Source organism: Mixophyes fleayi, chromosome 9 (genome assembly GCF_038048845.1).
Source record: "Mixophyes fleayi isolate aMixFle1 chromosome 9, aMixFle1.hap1, whole genome shotgun sequence".
NCBI classification, from domain to species: Eukaryota; Metazoa; Chordata; class Amphibia; order Anura; family Limnodynastidae; genus Mixophyes; species Mixophyes fleayi.
Genome location: NC_134410.1, coordinates 23,691,881 through 23,718,663, shown reverse-complemented (window position 1 = coordinate 23,718,663; position 26,783 = coordinate 23,691,881). Strand labels below are relative to the sequence as shown.

Below are 26,783 nucleotides of genomic sequence, written 5' to 3'. Positions count from 1 at the left end.
TACATTTTACATTCCTATTTATTATTAGGATGTTATATCATGAGTATTTCCTCAGCGAGGGACAGCAAACATCTCAAAGTTTCGAGGTCGAGAACCATTGGTCTTGGGTTCCGGTGTGATGTCTATGTCATTCTTGTCAACTGTGGCCTTCAAAGTAAACTTTTGTAATATAATGGTGAGAAAAAGGAAGATCTCCATGCGAGCCAGACCCTCGCCAATACACACACGTTTCCCTGGGGAGATTGAAGAAAAGAAGACATAACCCCATAAATTAGGAACGATTAAACTTCAAATGGATTTTGTTGATAATTTGAAAAACATCTGCATTTAGTTATATTTTAATAGAGATGGATGGCTGAAATGACTTTTAATTGTTTTTACCAAAATTATCTGTTAAAATTGCAAATTTGGATTTTAACTCCTATTATGACAAAAAAATACAAATTTATCCTTATTCAATCACTACCCTTCTAGAAGCAGGCACCATCTTGCCATGCAAACCTGTGCATAAAAGCATATAACCAGGTGCTAAAGTTATTGCACTATGTCACAACATTGTTGTTGCCCATTCATATGTGAACAAATCCATATTGTTTACATCGAAGGGAATTAAAATAATTTATAGTATCATATTTGTAATTATGCAAGGTTTTTTTTAACCACCTGGTACTGTCAGTTGGATTTTCAGATGACTGCATAACAACAAATTTAGTTGTGTACAAAAATATTAATGGTAAGAATATGGTAACATCTAAAAGAAATAGTAAACATTATCATATTTATACAAAAATGCTGTTGGCCATTAAGATCTAAACAAATGAAAAGATCCAAAACCGCATATATTTATTCTGGGGCTTAATGTAAAATGGAGTTATATTATATAACCATGGCTCAGAGGTTATAGCTTCCAAAATATTCAGCAAAGAAACAAACTGTTACTTTTTGTTTATCAAAAGTTTCAGCAGAGCATGTGATCTCACTATTACATTCATAAACTGTAAAGCTTAGGATTTGACTCACAGATGGGGAAATTTATGAAAGCTAGATTAAAGGACAGGAAACAAAGGTGTCCAATTCCTAAAGAGTAGCCAGAGAGTAAATATTTTGCTTTAATACTCTCACAAATTTTCTCCACAGCTTGAGAAACAGTCATGCCAACAGGATACATGCCATTCAAACTTTGTTTGCTTTGCTGCAATTCCCAGCAATGATATATACAATTTTATTATAATAAAGGTGTGTGTGTGTGTACTTGCATTCATATGCTTGTAGGGTCATTGACCTGTTTACACACCAACACTGTGGGGATCTGAGTCACAGTGGGGACAAAAATTAAGGTCTCCACAAAGCTTCTCAAGACTAATCAATGCAGGGGACCTTGCTGATATGCTCAGCATAAAAATCTGGTATGTCCCAGCGAGTCACATTTGTCGTAACAAACGTGTGCATGTGTCCAATATGGAGGAGAAAAAGTGTATGCATCCCACAGCTATAGGCCAGGGGCAAGAATTGGAAGTGACTGCATCCTGCCGGTGCTTTGTACACTAAGCGGGTAAAGACACAGACGAATCCGTCTGCTGCTGAAAGTAAAGCGGAGACAGTGAAGCATGACAGAGCGTACCGGAAGCTTCAACTATATCCCAGAGATGAGTATGCCCCTGACACTTTGGCAGAGAGCGGTTCAGACACCAGTGGTGATGCCCCATTACCCACCAGCGCAGCAGAGTGCCGGTACCCAGAGATGAGTTCTATGTACGACCATTCTCGACCTTCTCCTAGCCGTGTTTTAGACACAGAGGGTCAGAGAGACAATGGGGTGTCTGTCCAAACGCTATCTAGAAATAGTGATGGCTCCAGGGCGTAAACCAAAAAGCAGTACTGCCTATACAGTAAGAAGCGCCTCTTAAAAATTGCCCGGCACATGGAGCATGTTCACCACAATGAGACTGAAGCAGCCAGGGCCCTGAAATTCCCCAAGCACTCGAAAGAAAGGTTCATGCAAATGGCACATCTTTGCAATAGGGGCAACTTTGCACACAATGCTGAGGCAATGAGGGCAGGCCATGGCTCTCTGGTCCTGTGCAAACTTCCAGACAAAGAGATGTATGCTGAAGGCTTCATGCACTATGTAGCCTGATAGGGCTTGTTTGCAAAGAAATACCTACGGCGACACATGAAGAGATGTAAGCTAAACCGAAGGGGCAACAAGCTGACACTTGTCACTGCGCCTTTGCTCAGTGATGACTTTTGGAAGCTCTTGAGTGACATGGCCTAGGATGAAGTCTTACTCGCAGCCAAAAATGATCGATGCATCATGCAGATGGGACAGCATCTGTTCAACCGGGTCGGATCAGATGGCAGGCGCGAGTACATCCGTCAGAAGCTTAGAGAAATGGGCTGACTACTGCTACAGGCCAGAAGAACTACCCCTTTATAGGAGATGAAAGACTTTACCGCTCCATCGAACTTTCTGCACATAGTAGACGCTGTGAAGCTGGTAGCTGGCTATGGCGAGGAGACAGGTACATTTAAGATGCCCTCACTGGCACTCAAGATCGGACACGGCCAGCAAAATATAGCGAGCATTGTGGAGTGCCGATCCATAATGGAGGGCTGCACTGCTTCGGTTGAAAACACACAACATTTCAGGAAGCTATATGAGGTGAGATGGAATGAGGTTGATCTCATTGGCTGCCTTGAAAACTCTTAAGGAGTCCAAGTGGATCATGCCTCAGCTCTTACCTTTCACGGAAGATGTGAAAAAGATGCACTTGTACCTCGATTAGAAGCAGCAAGCCTACCGAAGTGGGCTATCCACCAAACCTACAGTTTACCATTGGGCACTACTTGCAAAAGCCACCCTGGCACAGGTGATCTTGTTCAATCGAAGAAGGGAAGGGGAAGTTTCAAAATGTTGCTGACTACCTTCTTCTCAAGAGATACCTTGGATCTCCATGAAGAAATGTGTCCCTAGCACTTTCCAAGGTTGAGAGCAAGCACTGCCGGCACTTCACTCGCATTGAAATCCAAGGAAAACGAGGGAGAAAAGTCCCCATTCTGCTGACACCAGCCATGCAAGCTGCAATGGAACTTCTAGCAGAAAAGCGTGAAAAATGTTGAGTGGATAGCCAAAATGTCTACATGTTCCCCAAACTAGCTGCCTTGTCACACTTCAGAGGCTCTGATTGCATACTACTGTTTGCCCGAGAGTGTGGGGCCAAGCATCACCACATGCTGTCTTCCATCAAACTTCGAAATCACATTGCCACTCTCTCGAAGGTCCTGAACCTAAATGACACAGAACTGGATCAGTTGGCAGAACTTCCTTGGGCATTGGCAGTATTACCGCTTCCTAGAAGGTACCCTCCAACTTGCCAAGATCAGCAAACTGTTAATGGCTCTCAAGAGTGGCAGACTGGTCGAATTCAAAGGGAATTTGGACAAGATGCACATTGATCCGTATGATAAGTGGAAATTCTGGTGATTGATGTTTGCTTTTGACTTTTACATTGGTCATTTACATATCTGTATCTTTTCAGAACCGGTTCAGCTACAAAGAGCGACATGTTGGATGATGAGCAATCCTCCATGACAGAGGGACAAGTGGCCAAGCGTTTAATCGACACTTCCACATCAGAAGCGAGGCAGTATATGGACCTGGCAACATGGGACCAATGCCCAGCCATTGCTTCCACAGGTAGGTGTAGCACACAGTTTTGCTAGGCAGAAGAACATTGCCTTCTCTGTATTTTGCGAAGCCATAATGGACCACTCTACTTACTTTCAGGTTGCAAAGAAGTGCGGAGGAAATCCTGCAACATAGAGGATGTCCAGGCTTTGAAGAAACACTTGATGAGGTTTATACAGACATGGCGGATGCCCAGAAAGCGAGACTGTGTTATGTGCCTCATGGCTGAACCATCCATACTGAAAGATCGAAACAGGTCGGGGGTGAAATTCTACATAAAGAACCGCATAACAGCTTTAAAGAGGGATCAAACTTGTAATGATGTAAAGTAATTGAACAGGGCTGTAGCCTCCATGGCTAGGTGTCGGTGTAAGTGGGCATGTTGGTGTCCTTAGACATTCAAAATACATGGCACTTTCCATATCTTGCAGTCTGTGTCAGTTCTTTATGCAAAGTCAAAGTGTAAATCTCATGTGGTAACTCTGGTGACAAACCGCTCCTACACATACCCCTATGATTGTTTTGTCGACAGGGCATTAGGAAAGGGGTGTACCTATACGCCATGTTCCAGACATGGGTCCTCAAGATGCAATAATAACAAGTATGTGTGTGTGTATACACAAATCTGTGAATTAGCAGCTCCACCATTTTGTGAGTGACAGCAATCTTACTCCATGATAGTGCTGAATCTGCAGCTAACCACAGGACGTGACGGCATACCATGTCTGTATTGCGCAAGGAACACGTCCATTAAAGTTTCTGTCTTAATCGTCGTAATTTCATTGCTTTTTGGAGTTTGAGTAGAAGTGTTTCAACAGTTTTCTTAACTTTTAAACTGTGTATAAGTGTACTAAACCTTAAGCGGACATGTTAAACCTTAAGGTTTTTGTCTATGGAATAGACTATATATATATATATATATATATATATATATATGTATAATATATACTAGTTGAAATCCTCTGCATTGCCTGGGTTTCAATCTTCAATTTACTAATTACTAACTAATGTTATTAAACATGTAGGGGTAGGGTTTTGTCCTCACAATATTATTTTTTAGAGTTATTTTTAACTGCCAGTACAATATTTGTTGAACAGTCACACCTGCTGATCCGGACAGCTTAAAGTATTCTTTCTTGGCATCAACATTACCGTAGCTTTATATTTATTTGAAAGATGTACTCTGCTTTCATTAAATAGTTTCATTGATTGTACATTAATTACTGCAGCATGCGTGCCCTTTCTCCCTATGTTTTTTCTCCTTTATGTTTACTGATCCTAGATATTTTATTTCAGGTGTGGATGTTTAGAAGAAAGGAGCTGCTAATTGCCTTTGGACTTTTTTTTATGGCTTATATGTAGTGAATTGTTTATGATGTTGTTTTGTATGAGGCTCGGCACAGCAAGGAAAGTGTTTGCAAGATTGTTTGTATATGTATATATATATATATATATATATATATATATAAATTTCAGGAATTGCCAATGTTTCAATCCTCAAGTTATTAAGGTATCAATGAGTTGCATGTAACTGTCAACATTTTAAAAATAATTAGCAGCTTTGCAGCTATTCCAACACACCCATGAGGTGGCTGTCTAATTTCGTTTTTGTCTTTATATTAAATGTCATTCAAACCATCCCGTGGAAGTCCCAAAACAGGCTCCCTGGGTCAAATTTCTGCCCAGCATACTCCAACGGGAGGTCCGAATGGAACCCTAACTCCTTAAAACTCTGCCAGAATTCAACTGGACCACCTCACATTGGATTCATCCCAATCGCTGCAGAGATGTCCGAATGTATAACTGGACAGACAGGTAAGCCAAATCCATCGAGTGAAAGGCCCAGAGTCAAAGTTATGCCCAGCGTACAGTAATGGGAGGTCTGACTGGGACCTCAACCCCCTAGTATGTCTTCTGGGATGCAATGTTACCATTCTGTGAAATTTCATCCAAATCGATCCAGTGTAAGGCTCAGAACAGGCTCCCTGACTCAGTTCCCTTGATGCTGCTGCTAGAGCCCTCAGGACTCAGCGTACCCTAACCCCCCTAAAACCTGGCCAGGATCCAAATAGACCACCTTGCATTGATTTCACCCCCATCGGTGCAGGGATGTTGAAGATATTCGCCAGCAGACAAACAAACCTATAAGAGAAGTGTGCAGGATGGGCATAATTTGCCACCTTTGCCATAAGTGGTTTTAGTGAATCATCTTGGGGTTCCTCTCACCGTCAGCCACCTACCATTACTGACTACTCCTACTGGTGTTACTCTGAGAAAAGTCGTTTACACACTGTGAGCGCCAATTGTTACCAGTTGTAGGACAGTAGTTACTTCCAACACCAGCCTCCTTCACGGGCACCTGGAAAGTCCTCATTCTGGATGTTGGGTTAGCTACTGCAGCACCTCTTTGCTGGTGATTGCTTCTGTTTTTTCCTGTCCACTTACGTAGGATCAGGACTGCAGGGTTGCAGGCAGAACATTGACTCATGTTTGAACACTTGCACAGCTGGGGACTTGATTAGAAGGTTAGCTCTTATCTGTTGGTCATAGATGATAAGTGTTGTGCAAGATATTGTCGGAAAAATGGTGCCCAAATATAGCTCTTAATAGAGCTGTCACACATCACTGTGAGGTAGTGATGACACAGATGGAATACAAGAATATGCATGCTGCCCTTTTTCTATAGTTCTTACACATATATTGTCAGATAATAATCCAGCCCCCTGCCCAGTGTCAAACATTTCAGTTAGATTAACATATTTTACATGGCTCTGAATCTTTTCACACATTTTAACATTACTCTCAGTTACAAGGGGGTATGTATTTTCCCCTATCAGTGCACTGCTTGGGTGGGAGGCTCTCAACCCACTCTTCAACTTGGCGCCACTAAGTCTTTAAGTCTCACCATCCAAAGTACTTACAAAGGGCTGCTCCAGGGTCTAGCCCCCCCCACCTTCAAGTCAAAATTGGCTCCAATGGATGGGTGGTCTGATACTAGGGCAGCAGTTCCCCTGATGCTGCTGATAGAGCCATAGATTCCAGTTTTGGGCTTTATCTCCTGATACTCACAGGAGGCAAAGTGTTTCCTGGCCAATGTGTGTGGATAAGAGGGAGGCACAAATAGATGTTGTGTACTAACTAGAATTAATATACTGATCATATAACATTTAAGCACCTGTAGAAAAAGGTATAAAAGCTTCATTCTTCTTAAAGCCACCATTCTCATCAAGAAAGTGTCCAGGATCAAATTGTTCTGGGTTCTTGAAGAGTTTTGGGTCCTTCAGGACTGAGGTTAAGATTGGAACAACCAACATGCCCTGAACGGAATAATGAAGAATATTGTTATCAATTTATGATTACATAAGATAGATACATTGACAGCCAAATTGCCCTGCTAACAGCTGTAAAAATGCTTGACCAAATGCTGTCATTAACATTCTTACCTTGGGAATGTGATACCCCCTGAAGATTGTGTCTTCTTTTGCTGCACGGGCCAGTCCTATAGGAAAAATATCTGCAACTCTCTGAATCTCATGGATCACGGCATCTGTATATGGCATTTGACTCCGATCCTCCACAGATGGACATCGATCCTGACCTACCACACGGTCAATCTCCTCATGAATCTTCTCTGTTATATTAAGACCAATAAGGATATTATAAAAAACAAACACTTGCATTTCTAAAGTCTAAAGTGGTGTCATGAATGGGACAGGGGATAGAGACTACCTTTCCCATTATGCTCTCAATCAAGCAGTGAAAAATAGATCAGCTGTGAGCTTGATCTTAGATTTGGTCTTAAGTCATTGAAATAATACATAACTACTCCCTTTGTGATCTTTAAAAACAAATTGGAATGTCTCATATCAAAAAAGCACATAACTAAGAAAACAGTTAATATGAAAAAAAATTATTTTATACTTACGTTAAATCCATTTCTCTGAGTCCATCTAGGTGACACTGCTTACCATTGGGTTGTATGAGGGAACATGGAGTAGGCACTCAAATAGTTAACTTCCTGCCAACAGACTATATCCCCTCTGCTACCACGTACAAACCTCAGTGTGTAATACAAAAACCCGAAGGAAAGGAACTGAAACAGAAGTGAGGGAACGCAGTGTCCAACAGATGGACTCAGAGAAATGGATTTAACGTGAATATAAAATCCTCTTTTCTCTTACCTCCACCTGGGGGACCCTACTTACCATGGGGACGTTCTAAATAGCCCCCTAAGGGAGGGACCACTCTGACAGTCCGGCCTGCAACACTGTGCAGCCAAAACTGGTGTCTGGGGATGTAAATAATATAAATTGATAAAACCTATTGAAGGTGTCAGTTTTACATAGATGTGGAGGGCACGACACACATACAAATAAGCCGAGTAGCAAGGGCCTGCAGAGGCAGCTGCCTCCTGTAAGACTGGAACTACAATCTCCTGGTTCAAGTGAAAAGACAGAAATGTTTTCAACACAGCCCTGGCTTCGTGGAAGATGATAGTGGAACTAACAGGAAAGGGCCCCAAGCTGTGACACCCACCATGCAGAATCAATGACCAGGAGAAATACCACCTTCCACATAAGGAATCTGAACTCAGTTGAACCCGTTGGTTCAAAGGGAGACTTCTGAAGCATGGCCACAGCCAAGTTTAGGTCCCAGGGAGCAATGGGCTTTACATAAGGAGGTTGAAAATGCAAAACCCCTTGAAGGAAAGTCAGTACATCCGGAATATCTGGTATTTTCTGTTGAAAGATAAGATAAGTCCGACACTTGGACCTTTACGAAACCCAGTCACAGATCTGTGTCCAGCCATCCTGAAGAAATGCTTGGATACATGAAAGATGAAAATTAGGCGTGTGGCAGACTCTTCGTTCACACCACTTAATGTAGGCATGCCACTCCCGGTAGTAAATGCTGGCTGAGGTCAGTCTCCTGGCTTGCAGCATGGTGTCTACTACTCTGGAGAAAAGACCTATGAACCACCAGAGCCTGGCCTCAAAGACCATGCCATCAAACCTACGGAGACAGGTGCTGGTCAAGAACCGGGCCCTGCTGTAGCAGGTTGCTGCAAAGGAGCAGAAATTTTCCTGCTACCTTGCCTAGGATGTCTGTGGACCCTATGTGACTGGGCCAATCGGGCCATCAGATTCATCGGAAGCTGCCCTAGAGGGGTTAGCAACCTCTGGGACACTGTGAGGGTTGGGGAGCCCCCTTCTTGCTCAAATGAGGGGGGAAAAGCGAAACTAGGGCCCCCCAAGTTGTGTATCTGAAAAGTGTAAACTGTCATGCGCAGCCACCTACTGAGGTTGGGCCTGAGGGTCCAAGGGCATGATTACTTCTGCTGAAGGAAGTGAAGTGAAGACCTGGTTTCACATTAGTGTCATCCTTATGGGACCACATATAATTGGTGTGGGAAAGGAATAATGGGGGTACAATCCTAGAGGAACGACTATATTGACCCCTTGTATGAACCCCCTCTCCTCCAGTCCTGGGAGGATGATGGCCCCAGAATTCTGACTAACAACAGGCATCCCTCTACACCTGTGTTCGTGGAGGGGAGAAGGTTCAGTTAGGCTGCCAGTTTATCCGGGAGCCTGGGGGCCTGTATGTATTGTAGAGTATGGGGCTTTACCCCTCTGGGAATAACCTCACTCCAAAGGACCCTCCCAAAGGGGTTGGTGAAAGGACCCAAACCTGGGAAGCCTATTTGGTTTAGGGATACTCACTGGAAGGAAAGTACTCTTACCTCCTGTGGCCTGACAGATAACATTATCTTAATCCGGGCCAATGAGGACTGGACTCGAGTCTCCAGAGATTTCTTTGACTCTGCGTCAGCATCCCAGGACCTCAGCCAGAGAGTCCTATGGGACACTACTGCAGATGCTGAAATAGATCAGGGAAACTGAGGCTGTGTTTTGAGCAACCTTATATAGGTAACCCAAGGCCTCCTTTAAATGTAGAGCCAGGGGAAGAAGATCTGAGTCTTGTAGCCCTGCTGCCAGCTGGTCAGCCCAGGTCTCCATTGACTGGGCGATCCACGCTGAAGACAGATTAGGTCTTAGTGAGGCATCTGCCAACAAGGAAATGGATTTAAGAAAACCCCACATCCTGTGGTCAGTGGTGCAGGAAGTGCCTCAGAACCCGACCCTGAAAGAGTAATATGGCGAGCCAACCTGGCCACCGGCATATCCACCCTAGGAACCTTTTCCCAGCGGGCTATATTTAAAGCCTGCAGGGGATAAAGGATAGGAAATCTGCGTGGTATAATGAACTTGCGATCTGGCTGTTTCCAAGCTATATTCGTTATTTTCTACTGAAACAGACAACCTGCCGTTTCCTGTGCGCAAAGAGGCCTATGTCTCACTGAGGTTCCTCTAGATTCAAGAAATTCAATGTCTGGAGAACTGCCAGAACCAGATCCTCAATGCCTTGATTCTTTGAGGGTTCAGCCATATCACTCACCAGAGGGGAAGTCAGAATCATCAGGAAGCTCACCTTCCTCCACCGAAGACTCTTCTGAGTCAGAAAGTGCGAGGAGTGGATGACTAACTAAGGATGTGGACCAAGCAGAATCTTCCTGAAAGGGTTCTTTGATGGAGGAGGTAGGTGCCTGACCAACAAGGCTCAAGTTCACATCCTGCCATTCTGCTGGTGTCAATGGTAATGCAGATGGGGTTAAAGAGGCGAGATAAGGGAAAAGTACCCCAGCCAATGCTGGGATCTCTGCTGGACAGGCAAGCATCCGAGTGAGTGCCGACAATGACTTGGGAGAAAGTGTAGTTATTTTGTTTTTCAGAAAAGGAAAGAAAAATAACTTTCTAGAGCATACCGTATTGTATGTGAATTGCCACACAGTACCTCCCAAAAACAATATATACATATAGACACACATATATATTATATATATATATATATATATATATATATATACATACATATACACATATACATACACCCATGTACATATGTCCAAGCGTATACTCTGTATTTTAGCGAACCTCAGCACAAAATGTGTTTATGTGGCACAATGTTTACTTCCAAACAATAGCATATCTATATCCACTGTAATAATATAAATACTGTGCATGTAAAATGTATAAATAATGATAGAAAAAGGTACTTAGCCCTCCTAGATGGCCAAGGATCAGCTCCAAACAATGTGGAGTGGAGCCTATGCAGCAATGTCCTGTTTGAATTCCAGCCTTGGCTGCCTTGATTGTATTTCCCTCCTGGGAACACACCAACTGCTGCAGGAAAGTGGGGAGATTTCGTATTTATATATTTTTCTCCCCCTGACTGCTCCTTACCTCCTTGACGGCTTAAGAATGCTGACCGAAAGCAGATTTCTCTCTAATAAGCGTCGGTCTTTTGGGGATTTTTTTTTTCTCTGCTTCCAATTTCTCTCCTCCATTTGGGAGAGGAGTTGGTATATTCCAAATTGGGGCCCAAAACGCTGAGACACGGCACTCACTGCCTGAAGGAAGCGCCAGATTCAGGATGAGGCTATGGGTAACAGCCAACTCTTCTAAGCAGCTGTTACCTACTATGATCTAAGCCTTTCTTTTCTATCATGCCTGCTGCTGTTAGCTGCGCTCTGGGGAATCCTGCCAGCCCAGACACTCTCCATGTATGTGCTGCATGCACATACACCCACTAAAGGTAAACCTGTTTGTTAAGCTTCTTAAACGAAAAAATAACAAACTAATCCTTACAAGAAGAGTAGCTGAAGAGCAGCATACCAGAGGCCCTACTCCTTTTGCGCTCAAAACACACTGAGGTTTGCACAAGGTTGCAAAGGGGATATAGCCAGTCGGCAGGAAGTTAACTATTTGAGTGCCTACTCCATGTTCCCTCATACAACCCCATGGTAAGCAGGGTCCCCCAGGTAGAGGTGAGAGAACAAAGACACAATAAGTTATATCCTATATCCAACGCAAAATGTAGATGTCTGGTGTCATTTTGTGTAATTCTTAAAAAAACATCTGAATGAATTGAAAGTTATTTTATGGCCACACTATTTACATGAAAGAAACCAAAATGTTTTGCTTTGTATACACCAAAATCTATCGTTAACTGTAGTTGTTTCCCACCACCTGGATATAACTAGTATCAAGACTAGTCTTGTAAGACTGTGTGTTTCTTCAGTCCTTATAACTCGCAGTTCACATACCCCCATAAATATATTGACTGCAAAACCACATATATAGATGGTAAACTAAAAAATCTCCAGGCAAAGAGAAATAGTGGGAGAAAAGTGATATCAGACTTTCTGACATTAGTCTGTGTGGACAGGTTCTACAGAGAGAATTAATTAGTTGCTTTAGTTTATTTGGATTTTCCAAATTGACGATCTAGGATTTAATGAGCTTTGACACTGAACTCATCACTGACTAAAACAGTGGTCTAAAAGGGTGCTCATTAGTGTGATCCAAGGAGGCGTTCCCTACTGCATTTTCCTCCTCTTATTATCTGCAAAAAAAATTTACATACTAGAATCCATCCGTTTATCCCTCCCATGGTCCTGTCTATGGTCTTACCAAGAACCTAGAATGATGTAACTGTTGCAAAAATCTAGGAATGGAAAAATTAGTTACAGATACCTTCACAAATAGGCTAGCATGTGGAAGCTGTCACAGAAGGTGGCCGGCAATTTCAATCAAAAGCGATACCTGGTGATAGCTATTGTTGGATGTGGGGCTTGGAGAATTGGAAGCCTTATTTCGATCATTTTCCCATTTTCCCCAGATTTAGGGCTCTTCTCCCAATGATAAATAAACCCCTGAGTTACCTGCTCAATGATTCTTTATGAAAAATCAGCCTATCACCAGATTTTACCAATACCGTGAAATCATTTTAACATTGAGACTGTTGGGATTATGATTGCCTTGAAAATCTATGTGTATGTAAGTCTGAACACTTTTATAAAGAGCACAGAAATAACTGACCTCAAATGCTGACTAAGTACTGTTTTCCCTACAAAATAAATAAAGAAGGATTTACATATAGATCTTAAACCTATTATTTACATAAGAGTTAAATATATATATCCATGCATATCTATGTATATTGTACATATATATATATATATATATATATATATATATATATATATATATATATATATACTGCTGATAAACATATATGGACTATGCTCTCTGAAAATGTATATCTTTATTACAAGTTACCCAACTGCCACCTATACTACCGACTCTGGTGCACCATCACAACCATCCAAATCTTCACTTCAATCGCTCCTCTTGCTTTAACTGTGCTTCTTTCAAATAGAGTTAGTTCTCTCTATGCTCTGTTTTCATCTTTACATTTTTGACCTCATATGTTCCTGTCTATTATGTCCTGTTCTCCCCAGTGTCTAGTACTGCAAAGCACTTTATCAACCACACTAACCTCCTGAGCCTTATGATTACACATTAATGCTAAAATAATAATAATAGTAATAATACCTTGTATCTCTGGGTGTTTCAGCAGTATAAGAAATCCATATCTCAGTGTCATGCTTGAAGTCTCCGTTCCAGCAAAGAACAAGTCTATTATTGTCCCCTGTAAATTGTCCTCATGGAATTCAGTGTTTGCTTTCTTTTTTTCCTGGAATATTTTTTTTATAGGTTTCATTATCAAATTCGTTTAATGATTTTTTCCAACCCTCCATATAGCATTGTAGTTCCCAAACTCAAAGGGACAAACCTACCTCTTCCATCTTCACAAGAAAGCAGTCAATGAAGTCTCGTGGGCAGTTCTCATCCAACGTGTCCCTGTGCGATTTCACTATGTCCATCAAAAACTCTCTCAGTTTGTCACTATTTGTAAACATTTTCTGGTGGGGACCAGGAATGTAGGTCATTAAATTTGGGAACATACCAAATACCTGGAAAATAAATTGTGTGAATAATGTCAAGAATATAGATCTTAAAATTAAAAAGTTACAAGTTCTTCAATAAAGGAAAAATTATTTCCCGAGTGCAAATTCAGACTTTTCTCTGGATCGCTATTATTCTATGTACAAATTAAGTAATCATATCATAACTGTAAGAGCCTCATTTAAATTTGGACGTAAGTCTATTTTTGAGGAGCAAAAATATTCATTTTTGTAATCTCATGTACACCATTTTGCATCCATATGAAGAACTTATCGTATATTAGAGTTGTTGCACATTATGCCTCAAAAGGTGGAACGGGATCAGACAAGTGTAAGTTGAGCACAATACAGGAGTGTACACATAAGTGTAGCATGTCGCCTAAATAGACTAATTAGACACATCTCTAGATATGCTCATTAGGAGACACTTTTTTGGTAGGTACTGGAGGCCAGCAGCATTATCTAGTGACTTCTGATTGGCTGTTGAGATCTCCCAGCTATTAGTAATTCAGTCATGGCTATATTATAACAAGTTACATTTTTGTAATCATATTCAATATTGGCCAGTAACTTTGCTGCAGGAAAGAAGTTGCTATAAAGCTTTAAAAAACAGGTGTGGTGGCTGTTTGTATCTCAACATAATTTATATTGAACTGTTCACATTTATTACTAACAGTGTAAAATATACTATTCTCCTTTGTGTATCTGACACTTCATTAAATTGTATATAAATATTGTGTCCAACTTGGTAATGGGATTTTTTTATTCATCTAACTAACACTGGAAATACAGTAATATTTCTTGTGTATCTGAATTTACCAGTATTCCCTATTTTTACAGAAATGTTTTAGAGGAAGCGATCAATGATCATTAATGGATCATTGAGGTTGTAATGCAATATATTTTTTGTGTCTCTAAAGCTATTCATCATAGGGGAACTGTTGTGTTTCTAGAGTGTGATGCTTTATTGTTAAATTTAGATATCATGTAAGGCTACTTCCAAGCATATAAGCTGCAGGAATGTCATACATGTATGTCATAAATGTTTCTATACACTTGCCTAAAAACATAGTACACAGTGTGTAGAATGATAAGAGTGAAGTGTGTCTTTAACATAAGTTCATTAAACTTAACTTATGTTCATAGTGTACATTTATTGATTAATTTAAAAAAATAATGTATTAATCAGTTTGCATGATCCACATACATTTAACAGACTTTCTTTGTTCTTGGTGTTCATGTGTCATATAGGGTTATGTGCTACAAATTTGTCTTGGACCAAGAGAATTAGGAGCAGCAGCAGTGAAGGCCCAGGTGTCTGGAGGACATTTATAGGCCACACCTACTTCTTTGGGATGCGTGACACAAGGATGAAATGCCGGATTAGACTATTACCTCATGTGTAAAGGAAACTTTGAACGATTTGCATAGTGACATTGATCCTCTCATGAGCATCCACATAGCAATACTAGAGTATTAAATATAAATGCAAAAATCACATTACCCTATTTGTACACAATAATATTCTAAGAAAATGTATTGTCATTGTAACAGGGTAATAAAGGGGGATTCTGTTATTGCTCTCTGTTTGCATTGAGGGTCCAATGGTGAGGTAAATATGCTAATTTCCATTTAATAACCATTTTCATCAACTGCCAATCATAAAGGGTAGTTTCCAGTTAAAACCCAGCTTTATTTCAATTTCTGCTCAATTTACTCTGGTAGATACAGTATAATACAGGGAATAATGATAATCGTATCAAGAAAGACTTTCCGCAAAGTCTCATTTAAGATAATATATATTCTTATTCACAATAGGTATTTTCAATAACAGTCTTTACACATATAATAACACAGTGCAGAAAGGATAATATAGTCCAACAAATACAACGCATTGCCTACTTCCACTGTTTAATCCATGTGATGTGCCTTCTCTATAGGACTATGAATGTGTGTATAAATGTGTGTATATCAAATGTAATTATGTGTGTGAATGTGAATCCTAGAGTTAGTTACAATCGCCGTGTTATCTTGATTGTTTCAGAATTTCTTTATATGATCGCAGAGATATACGGATTACTTGCATACAATATCATATCACAGCTCATATATATTTTAATATATATATATATATATATATATATATTGCTTGATGCAATGCTACCACTGCCTGCATACAACTTCTATCAGAACTTATTGCCTAGTACAATAGACACTTCCCAGTAAAACAAAGCACATGACCTAATGGCGGCCATCTTGTCTATTGTCTGCACGCAAACTTGTTTATCAAACAACAAAACAAGTATAACCTTAATGCTTTATACACAGCCACACAGCCATGTAACAAACACTGTACAGCCAGTATTAGCAATATTAATACTAACAACAAGACCAGTTCTTACTAAACTTCAACGATACAGGTTTACTAAAATCCCAATAAACCATATATTTAATCTCTACAAAACATTTATAACAGACTAACAGTAACAAGTACCACAACCACAGAAACTTATATTTACAACATGAACAAAAACATTAGTTTATCACTAAAACAATCTTCAACACAATCTAACATAACACACTGTACTACAATAACCTCATATGCTATTTCATAAATTTAACATATTTAAACATTATATATCCCATCATGGTCAACTTTTTTCCACAGCCCAGATTACTTATGAAAGAGTAGTGCTGCCTTTTCCATGGTGGTCAGAGAATGAATGAGTGTATGTCCAACATATCTGAGAAGTGACCAACCAATCTGTGACGATACGTGGTTCCCAAATCACTCAGACACAGTATTATAGGAAAAATAGAAGGATGATTTATTCTGCCGAACAAGATTAAATGCAGCACAGCCCCCTTAACAATAGCAGATCCAACAATTTAGGAAATCAGTTCAAATACATTGAGTGGGATAGGTACAGCATGGCTCCCTTAACAATAGCAGGTCCAACAAGTGAGGAAATCAATTCAAATAAATCCAGTGAGAAATGTTCCACAGCACATCTCTAGCAGAGCATCACCTCTTGGACAAAAGTCAGTCACATACGTGTCCAGCTCCAGCACCTCATAATCCCACCTTGGGAACTGCCTGCCAGGGGAGTTGCAAAAAGTCTCAATTGGTGGGCTTCACACACTATCCAGCTCCCTCCCCTAACTCCCCATGTGTCTTTTCTCAGGTAACCCCTGCTGGGTCCGGCTCATGGCTGTCAGTAAAGCTCACTAGTGGACAATAGGGAGCAAACAGAAATAACAATGGTAGCTTAGTTCACTGAACTCCTGAGTGCTCCATGTGGAGATGGAATTTAACCCCTGAAGTACATTTTCCAAGAATATGTTATCGTTCCATCACTGATACTTCCTGATAACAATATGGCTAAAAAGTTTAGTTCGGGTATTGATTAGATTAAGGGGTTGTAACACTGATTCCATACACAATGCCCATTGCTTTACAAAAATGATATTCAAATTTGTCTTAAGAGATGGTAAATACAAAGGTCTCTGTAGGCAGAGACCTTCCCAGGCAATGGCCTTTGCAGGTCATGTTTGTAAATAGTAATTTGCTAAAGGTGTGACTAAAAGGAATTACTGAAGAGGGATCATCATTATCAGTCATATACACAAGAGAGAATAATAATTTTATAGTGAGATGTCAGTCATATCTGACCTTTGGACACATTCTAATCTCTACACTGGATTAAGAGTTTGATAAAATCATACGCCAGACAAATTTCAATTATGTTGAAATATTGCTGTATTTTCTGTTGGACACATCATGCAAAATGTGCAACTCACAAAACACATGTAAATGTTGTGGCTGTAAATTCAAGAAATCTTTTGAAAGTATTTTCCAGATTAGTTAAAATGAATTAACTTGGCAGCATATGTCAGATTTCTGCACTAGTGGAAGTTTCTTTCTTTTGATATATAAGGCAGACAGATATATAGCAAAATCCAACAGAAGATAAACTTTAAAAAAATATTTACAGTTTTGATATATGTCCTTTATGATAATGTGCTGCCCCGCATAATGCCTTTTAGTCCTCTCTCAGATGTCCCAAGATTGGTCCTCAGCAGGCTGGAGAAACAGAGAATATCCCAAACCATCTGCCCTGTAGCATTTTAATCTTAACTCTAGGGCAACGTCCCTGCAAAAGAAAATATTCACACTAGGATATTTATACTAGGTGATATCAGCTAAAGTGGATGGGGCAAAAATGCATTAGGGCAGCCATGACTGGCCAATTCTTGGCTACTCAAATTTGCTGAAGACCCAACTTGGAGCAGCTGAAATTGTTGCAATAGCTAAGAGCTCATGTACAGAATAAGGAGGAGAACAGCATAATGGCTTAAAAAGACATTTCCCAAAGGTTGATTTGTTTGATAATTCACAATGCTAAGGATGGGCACACACTACAGGTTATTCAGCCAATTATCGGGCCAATCACACGATAAACGACTATTCGGCCCTATATTGCATTAGTGTGTACGCTTCAACGATGAATGATTATCATTCCATATATTTTTAAACTGGACTAATAATGTCACTCAACGACGGAACAATGTTATTCCAATTCTGCAGTGTGTATGCAGTTACGACCAACAGTGTCCATAGATCTCTATAGAATGTTCAGAGTCACAATCTTTTCAGCCTATGGTTATTAAAGATGAAGAGCACAGATCTGAAGGTAAATCTTGCAAAACGCGTAAAGTGTGTACACATGAATCGGCATTGCTGATCGGGCCTTGTTTTTTTTCAGTCGTAAAATCTTTAACAATATTGCATTGGGAGAAGTTTTCTGTAGTGTGTACCCAGCCTAAGTCTTCATTAGTTTTCAGAATTGTACCTGACCAGAGAGAGAATTCAACTGCTTGAACATTTCTCTAATATAAGATAAGAGGGTCATAAACTTCTTGTCCTCATAGTCAAATCTCTCACCAAACACAATAGAGCAAATAATATTGGAAACTGCCAATCCCAGAAGGTATGTTGGGTCAAATGGGGTATCTGTAATTGAAGATATAAAATATAAATATATAGATCTGGTCATGCAGATGCAAAAATTACCCTCATTAATTATTAAATATGTTACATAATTAATAAGACGTTGTTGAAAGCAGATTATCTTGAATTGCCAAATGGAGTAGCCCCCAACTTCAAATCTTTCAAATGCACCCTCAAAACTTACCTTTTCACACTTGCCTACCTCACCCCATGATAAGACACTTCCCTCCTCATGCTCAACCTGCCCCTTCAAGTCCTTTCCCTGCACCACTTTTGTCTCCATTTGCTACCCTGCTGTTATCTCTGACAAGTTTTGCCCTCTCTACCTCCTATCTCTTCGTCTTCTTTGTAAGGTTTCCTGTCTTCTTATGTAGTTACTTTCTCTAAAGTTTATTTTATTGATTGTTACTGATTCTATTATTTTTCTTTTGCCTTACTTATCTGTATTTTGTTCTGTTTCTTTTTTGTTGATTGAGCAGCACTGTGGCATCTGTGGAGTCTTATAGATGAAGCAAGAGAGTGGTGATGATGAACTTTAGTGAGGTTTACCAAAAATGAATGCACCAAAAGTCGAGAGCATTATTGTCCCTCTGGATCACAATTGAAACATTTAATACAAATCATTTTAAAAATACATCCTTTCTTTAAATTCTACAATATTGAATGCAGGTGTAAACATATATGTAAGTAGCCCTTTTAGAAATAAGAGTTTATATATCATATCTCACTGGGAAAAAATGTAGAAATGTAAATGAAGAAAGCACACAGAAGGCTAAAGCTTCATGGAACAGATTTGCACAGTTAATGGAATTACTCTACACAGATTTGTGGAGTAAAATATAAAGCATGATCAAAAATATCACAGCAAGCCCTAATTCCAAATTGATTTAATTGAATGCTGAATGCTATACCCATAATTTATGCATCATACTTGCCGACTTTTCAAACTTCTCCTCTGGAATATCCCGGAGGAGAGGTCACATGACAGGGGTTAGAAGGGGGTATGGTGACGCCTGCTAGGAAATGCTTAAAATAACGCCATTTCATGGCATCGGTAGCGCTTAATGAAGCAAAGATGCATCATTAAGCCCCACCTCAGCACAGTCACATAGGACGCCTACTCGTTCGGGAGTCCTGGAGGACTAGCCAAAATTTGGGAGCCTCCAAGAAAGTCCAGAAGAGTAGGCAAGTATGTCATATATGAAAAAAACAGTAAGCACTTTGGGGTTTAAATTCCCCACTTCTCCATTAAGAAACTTGCCAGGAAGGTTCTTACTAAAGTATGAGCTTAGGTAAACCATTGTACAATAAAAGCAAACATGTTTCCAGCACAGTTTCAAACACAGAGAGCAGCAGGAGTCTGTGTACACATTGTGTTTGCCTTCTACCTTCACCATCCCCATGGATCCCTCACATTGGGGTTTTAGAGTGCTTAAATAAAGATATAGAATGCATTGGCACAATGTAAACATTTTTATTGCGAAAATGCAAAGTATTGGGTGTGTGGACAGACAGTATTTTTCATACATGAATTCTCCATCTAAAGTTTGTGTTCTTTACATACTCAAACAATCCTCTGACCACCTGTCCAACATTGCTGTGTTATTAGATCTTATAGACTACTAAGAACTTTTTACCCTTGCAATCAAAATGCACTATGTGGCACTTAACCTCATTTACTTCTGAGGACCTGGTCTGCACTGCTTGCCTGCTCATGACCACTGACACTGAAGAAATAGTTATATCCCCTACCTCTTTGGATACAGACAGTTTACACAGGTCAGGTACAATTGAGCATACAGTTTCCTTGTCACATCTTAGTTTGCAAACTTCATATACAACGGAACAAACATTTTCCCTGTCACATACTGGTACCTGGCAAAAAACATGGTTAATTTCAGTCCACAACATCACTAGTGACATAATGAGATAACATCCTACCTAAATCAGTTCCAAACAAAACATTGGTAGGATTATGGTCTGATACCCCTACTTCCCTTAGACCTTTTCCAGCACCCCAGTCAAGATAGACCTGAGACATAGGCACAGTAAAGTGAATTCCACCAACCCCTTGCACTAAAACACAATTTTCTGGAATTAAGTACTCTAACCCTACCAGTTCTGAACGCACTAGCGTAACATCCGCACCAGTGTCTCTTAACCCCACAGTTACCTTGTCACTTACAGTGACTGTCTGCAGGTTGTCCTTCCGGTTCCCTTGTGGTGCTTTACCTCGCAAACCAGGGGTTAAATAATGCGCTCACTGATTTTTGTGCAGTCCATACTGTCGGCATGTCTTTTAAAATCCTCTCACAATAGCATCCAAATCCCCGTCTTTTTCCAATGCAGGGAAATTCCCTGGATGGGGTCTGCTGATATCAGTCTCTCTGGCTTCTGGCTGGCGTTGGAGCTTGTCATGCTCCAGCTGGTATCTCCTCTCTGCCTCTCGCTCGGAAGCTTCTCCTTCTGTCTGAAGTTCCACCTGGTGCTCCGCTGCCTCCATATCAGCGCTCCTCTCTGCAGATTGGCGCTGACATTCTGCAGCTTCCTGGTACTGCTGTATAAGCTGCATTTTGGTCGCAATGTCCTCTGGGCCCAGATGTTTTAGGGCAGTTTGCAAATAAACGTCCATAGCAGTGTCCACATGTGAATCATCCGAAATTAACAGTCCACCGTTTTGAGCAATATCCACAGTCAGGTCCGCTTCTGAATCTGGGCTGTGCCCTTCCTGGGACACAGCTACAACTTGGTACTGATCTCTCTGCACGAGAGCTTCAATCAATTGCTCCATGCTTTTTCCATAGCTGGGAATTCCATTTTCCTCCCATTGCGTAATGAGCGCATCCTTGGCCATACGTTTATATGCAGCCGCCATCTCCCACAGTATAATGCCAAATATAAAAAGATAAGAAAAACAAGAGAAGGAGGGGAAAGAAACAAATTGTTGTATGTCTTATAATGTTTTAAGCATTGAGTTCAGTCTCTGGTGAATTAGTCTGTATTTCCTCTCTCAGGAATCACATAACCCTAATTCACTTAAGTTCTTAAAAAATTATCCCACCAGCTTGCCATCAATTTGTCATGAACAGCACTCACCTGAGCATGTGTGACATGTGTGTGACAAAGGGTTAATCAAAACAACAACCACCTAGTCTGTCTAAAATGATTAAATCCTTCCCTATCTATGCCACACACTAGCTTTGCCGTACCAACTATGCCACCACCAAGGTTTTTTATGAAGAGCTAACAATCTTATTTAGGAAGCCTTCGGTTCTCCCTAGAATTAATCTAGCACAATTTACTTTAATCAGAGTTACCATAAACCACAATGTTCTCCTCGTTTCAATTATGTAGCGTCTTGACCAAACTGTTGCGTGAAATCGTAAGAATACAGAGACTTATTAAGTGTAATTTAATATGGAAAATACATCCACAATGCTTAAGATAAAACAGTTAATAAAAGGCATACAAATATAATGCAATTGTTTCTTATAAAATAAAAAGGATAAAACACAGAATTGATAACTCACTTATAATCAAGTTCCTGGTGCTGGGAGAAATAGGTAAAATGGGACACTCTTCAATATCAGATTGACTCCCAAAAGTGAACAAATTCTTACAGTCACAATGCAGCTGTAAAAACAAGCTGCAGGGCCCACAGTCCCCCTTCCTGTGATGTCAGAACAAACAGGTCTGTGAGAATGCAAATTAGGGTTTTATGACTCTGCTGGAGAGACACCTTTTATGTCAGATTTTTGTTACCCTGTCCTAACTTTTCACCAGTATGACTTACACACATGATTTTACCTCCACACAACAGGTCACAAGTTCCCCTTCATCTGCATACCACACATACCTCTGGTAAGTATGATATTGGAAAAAATGATATGATATTTTCCTGTGACCCTATTCATATTGAATGTGTCATTCACATATAACCCTCTCTCTGCAGTCGGCATGTCTTGGGCCTCCCAGACATGTGTTAAATTTCATTGTCTTGATATATTTTATATCAAGACAATGAGATATTTTCAAAGGGTTTCACGTTTACGACCTGCCATAAATGATACAAGCTGCTACATTGGATCCAGGCTCTTATCTACTAGTCCCCTCTGGGTAGTTTAACATTAACAAAACACATTGAATTAAACAGCTTTTCTGAGCCATGTCACACTAATTCTAGGAAATAATGCACAAACACATATTTGCAGATTTATATTGCTAAAATTAGCTTGCACGTGACACTAACTTTCTCTATATCAACAGAAATGAAACACTTCAACACTCTACCCCAGAGCATAGGAGATGTGTGACCATGCAATACTTCTAGCAACAGTACATAATGCAACCCGACTAGCAAGCAAACAGGGACTGGAGATGAATGGAACAGGGTTTGGGACATGTAGTCCCAGCTCTTGTGACCTCATGGCTTCCCAGGGCATCGGTGCAGCTATATGTCTGTCCCAGTTGTACAATTTACACTAAAATAATAATTGATTACTAATTCACTAACAATCATTCACATGATCATGGAAATACCCTTGATTTTATAACCTTTTTGACTTTTAGGCAAAAAGCTTCAGAATGGCTCTACCTACAACATTAAACAAGAAGCAATTTTGAACCAACTTTGATATTGCATTACACGTTCACCAAGACACCGGGCTTCCTCCTGGATCCTCTCCTCAATGCTCTTCCTTCCCATTCCAAAATTTCTCAAGGTCATGAGAGAGAATCGACGCATTGTTTTCCATCTCTCTCCATTGCTCATAATGACCCCTAGAATATTGCAGAGAGAGAATGAGTTATATCCAAAATTATTTGTGCGAAGTCCACACTTTTCCAGTGTGAGAAAGCCAGATAGCTTTATTATATGCATGCTTATCATTTTTGATGGACATTAATATTACATATGTTAAACAACATTTTTTTTTGCATTATTTTTAAATGTTATATCTTGTTGTGGGGTGGAAGAAGTTGGTCAGGGAAATGTTATTAATACTTATTAAAAGTTGTGTTAAAGTGTCAAATTTGTCATTATTGAAAAGTGTAAAACTGTTTCAAAGATCAAAGAGTCTACAGGATGCCTGTTAAGGTCTGTCATAATGAATTAAAAGATAGGTGTGAATGTGAATTACCAGGCTAGTATCTTTTCAAAAAAAGCTGATAAAAGTTGAGTGGATTTTCCAGCAGGCAAAAAGATCTGGTAAAACATTTTTTTTCCACTAGAAAACAGCAGAAAAAATAAGAACTCACAAATCATATAACTATAATTCGTGGGATATGAACTTCAACAAAAATGTTTTGGTGAAGTTTAAATCATAGAATTGTTTAACATTGGGTTTAGAAATGAGCCCAACATTACCCTATCTCCATAATTAACAATTGCCTATGTAGGAATGTGGCTACCTATAAAAACCTCTGTTAGATATTACATTATTATACATTACAGTGATTATCCAGAGGTATGAATTCATATACTTACCATAACCTTTGAATAGTCGATTAATCAATTCAAGTTCTCCTCTGTCATTGAATATATCACCATAATCAATCAGGAACTCCTTTACAACCTCATATCCAACTAACATGACCGCTCGAATGTTAGCCATGTAAAACATGTACACAGGACCATACTTTTCACCAAGCTGCAGAGGATAGGAGACATGGGAAAAGTAATGTTTGCTATAGTCTCTACACTCTGTCATTAATCAGGATCAGTCAGTCAACTGGTTAGTGAAGAAGATCTCCCACTCCTGCTCATTTAGGTGTCTCCCTCCTTCCGCACACATTCTGAGTATATGCACTGCATCATCAACGTGAGCCTTCTGCCTGAATGTATCAGTAGTGGTAGCTATAGAGCTCAACCAGTTGTCATTGGACCACCTTTTCCCCTGTTTGTCTGCACTACTTGGCTTTACAGCATTGTAAAATATGCAGGAATTACGTGATCATCTAGTACTTCATTCTACTGTATAGAATGATGTACCTCATGGGCCTTTGCCGTGATCCCATTTGGACACCATCTGTGCTTCATCTATGGATGAAGCATTTGCTGTTTAATAGAAAGGGACAAAGGCAAACTACACCCCCCACAATGCATCAAACACAATATTAAGGCTGATTGGAGTAGGTTCACATGACAGCTCTGGCACTGATTGGCTCTGTAGTAGTCAGGTGTTATCATAGCTACTCAGTTCCTGTCCAGCACAGAGCATGGCGAAGAGGCATAGTTTTCAGGCAGGAATATTCTTCTGGCCAGAATGTAGCAGTTATCAGCTGACACAGGCAGGTCCTAATCCTGTCTGTATCTTACCCTCTGCCAATTTGATCCTGTCTGGGATCTGCTTCTGCCTGTACTACCAATTGCAGGTATATACAAGCTAAATTATTGTACAATGCAAAATGCATCCCAGATTATTAGTCTTGTTTATTTATTTAATTTCGTTACAATTACAAATCATTATAACATCTTACAATCAGTTTTGTCAGTATCAAACTTTTAATGCTGATTGTAATTGTTGTTGTAAAAATTTAACATTAAGTAAATTACAATCATTGTCACAATTTGACTAAAAACTGCTAGTTGCAGACTTGTTACTATAAGTTTTTATTTGCTTTATTCAGAAATCAAGAATTTGGATACCACCCTGTAGAAATCCTGACTTTACCCCTGGAGGGTGTGTGCATAAAGTGTATAAGCATTGACCGCTTATGCATTATAACTAGGTAGGACTTCTCCTAAGACAGAAGCACAGTAAGAAGCAACGACAAATTCAACAGCAATTGGTTTGTCAGTTATCATTAAATCCAGTTTACATTGAATATATTCATCCTGGAATTTGTGCCAATCATTTATAATACACTGCTCAGAGTGCGATTGGCGCTTTTAAGGCAGCAATGGGTCGACCCCCCACCTCTATAATGGACATCACCGCTTTAAAATCGTTACGGCTTTTGTGTATTCGCAATTTAGAGGTGGCGATTTGCAATTTATTATAGAATTTCAAATCTGGAGCACTATACAATGACCTCAGAGCACAGTTATCCTGGAAGAACTAAGAAACAGAAAGTGTCCTATATCTACATATCTACTAAACAGGACGCATGTCTGTGGGGCCACAGCACTGAATTTGGTCCTTCAGCTATGCCACTGTTGGTGAGTTTCTATTCTAATTCTCTATCTAATTTTAAATGCTCTGAGAGCTATTTTTGTATTTCTGCGTGTATTGCACAGAAAGCTAAAGAAACTCTTAGGTAACTGTTAAAGCTAGTTGCTTCAATCTTTAAAAACGTTCAAAGCAAATATATGTTATTTTCTATGTTCAACACATCTAACCTCTTATTCTTTCTTTGTTTTGTAGAATTACAAGCTTAGACGGGTGGGGTACGTATTGCCGATGACAGCAATGGCGACAAGATGACACAGACATAAAAATCACGATTATTAGCATCAGTGCGACAGTGAGTAAATATCTACATACTATCCTTTAGATGTACAGTATCTCCAACAGCTGTCATAGCCGTCACTTGTAAATTGCAAATAGACAAAAGGCGGCGACTGCTAAGCTCGTTATTTACACTGCTCAGAGTGCGATTGGTGCTTTTAAGGCGGCAATGGGTGGACCCGCTGCCTCTTTAATAGACATTGCTGCCTTAAAAGCGTTACAGCTTTTGTGTTTTCGAAAATTTAGAGATGACGCCTATAACAGGCGCAGGAGATACTGTTATAGCCGTCACCTCTAAATTGTACATCTAAATTATGGTATGTAGATAATTACTCACTGTCGCACTGAAGCTAATCGTGATTTTTATGTCAGTGTCATTGTTGTTGGCATTACTGTCATCTGGAAAGTGACTACCACTGGCTTAGACTATGTCATACGTAATTAGAATCACCATTTATAGAGGATCTTGTTACAAATCAAATTACAGCTTACCTTAACCAAATCTCTATGCATTTCTGTAGGGTTAATCTGCAGAATATTCCCCAGCATGGGCAGTGGTGTGGGACCTGGAGGCAGGTTCTTCTGCCTTATCTTATTCCACCATGTAATTATATAAATCAGGAGAGTGACAGCAGTAGTTAGAAGAATTGTCAGCCCTATATCCAGCGCCATCCTGAGAATAAAAGTTTCACTGTGGCACCTATGTTTGGTTTGTGTTCCGGCTTGTTTATTCATGCACTGAGTTTGCAGTTCAAGAGGACAGTT

At 39.9% G+C, this 26,783-nt stretch overlaps 1 protein-coding gene across 1 annotated transcript; it reads right to left on the bottom strand.

Annotated features, from left to right (window-relative positions):
- On the bottom strand, positions 1-26,783 carry LOC142102222 (cytochrome P450 2H2-like). The gene is made up of 9 exons (XM_075186940.1): positions 26,511-26,783; positions 24,056-24,218; positions 23,200-23,349; positions 18,413-18,573; positions 13,392-13,568; positions 13,147-13,288; positions 7,132-7,319; positions 6,864-7,005; positions 1-233 (listed from the first exon to the last, which is right to left on the bottom strand). The coding sequence occupies exons 1-9, from the start codon at positions 26,751-26,753 to the stop codon at positions 52-54; spliced, it is 1,548 nt and encodes a 515-aa protein (XP_075043041.1). The 5' UTR covers positions 26,754-26,783; the 3' UTR covers positions 1-51.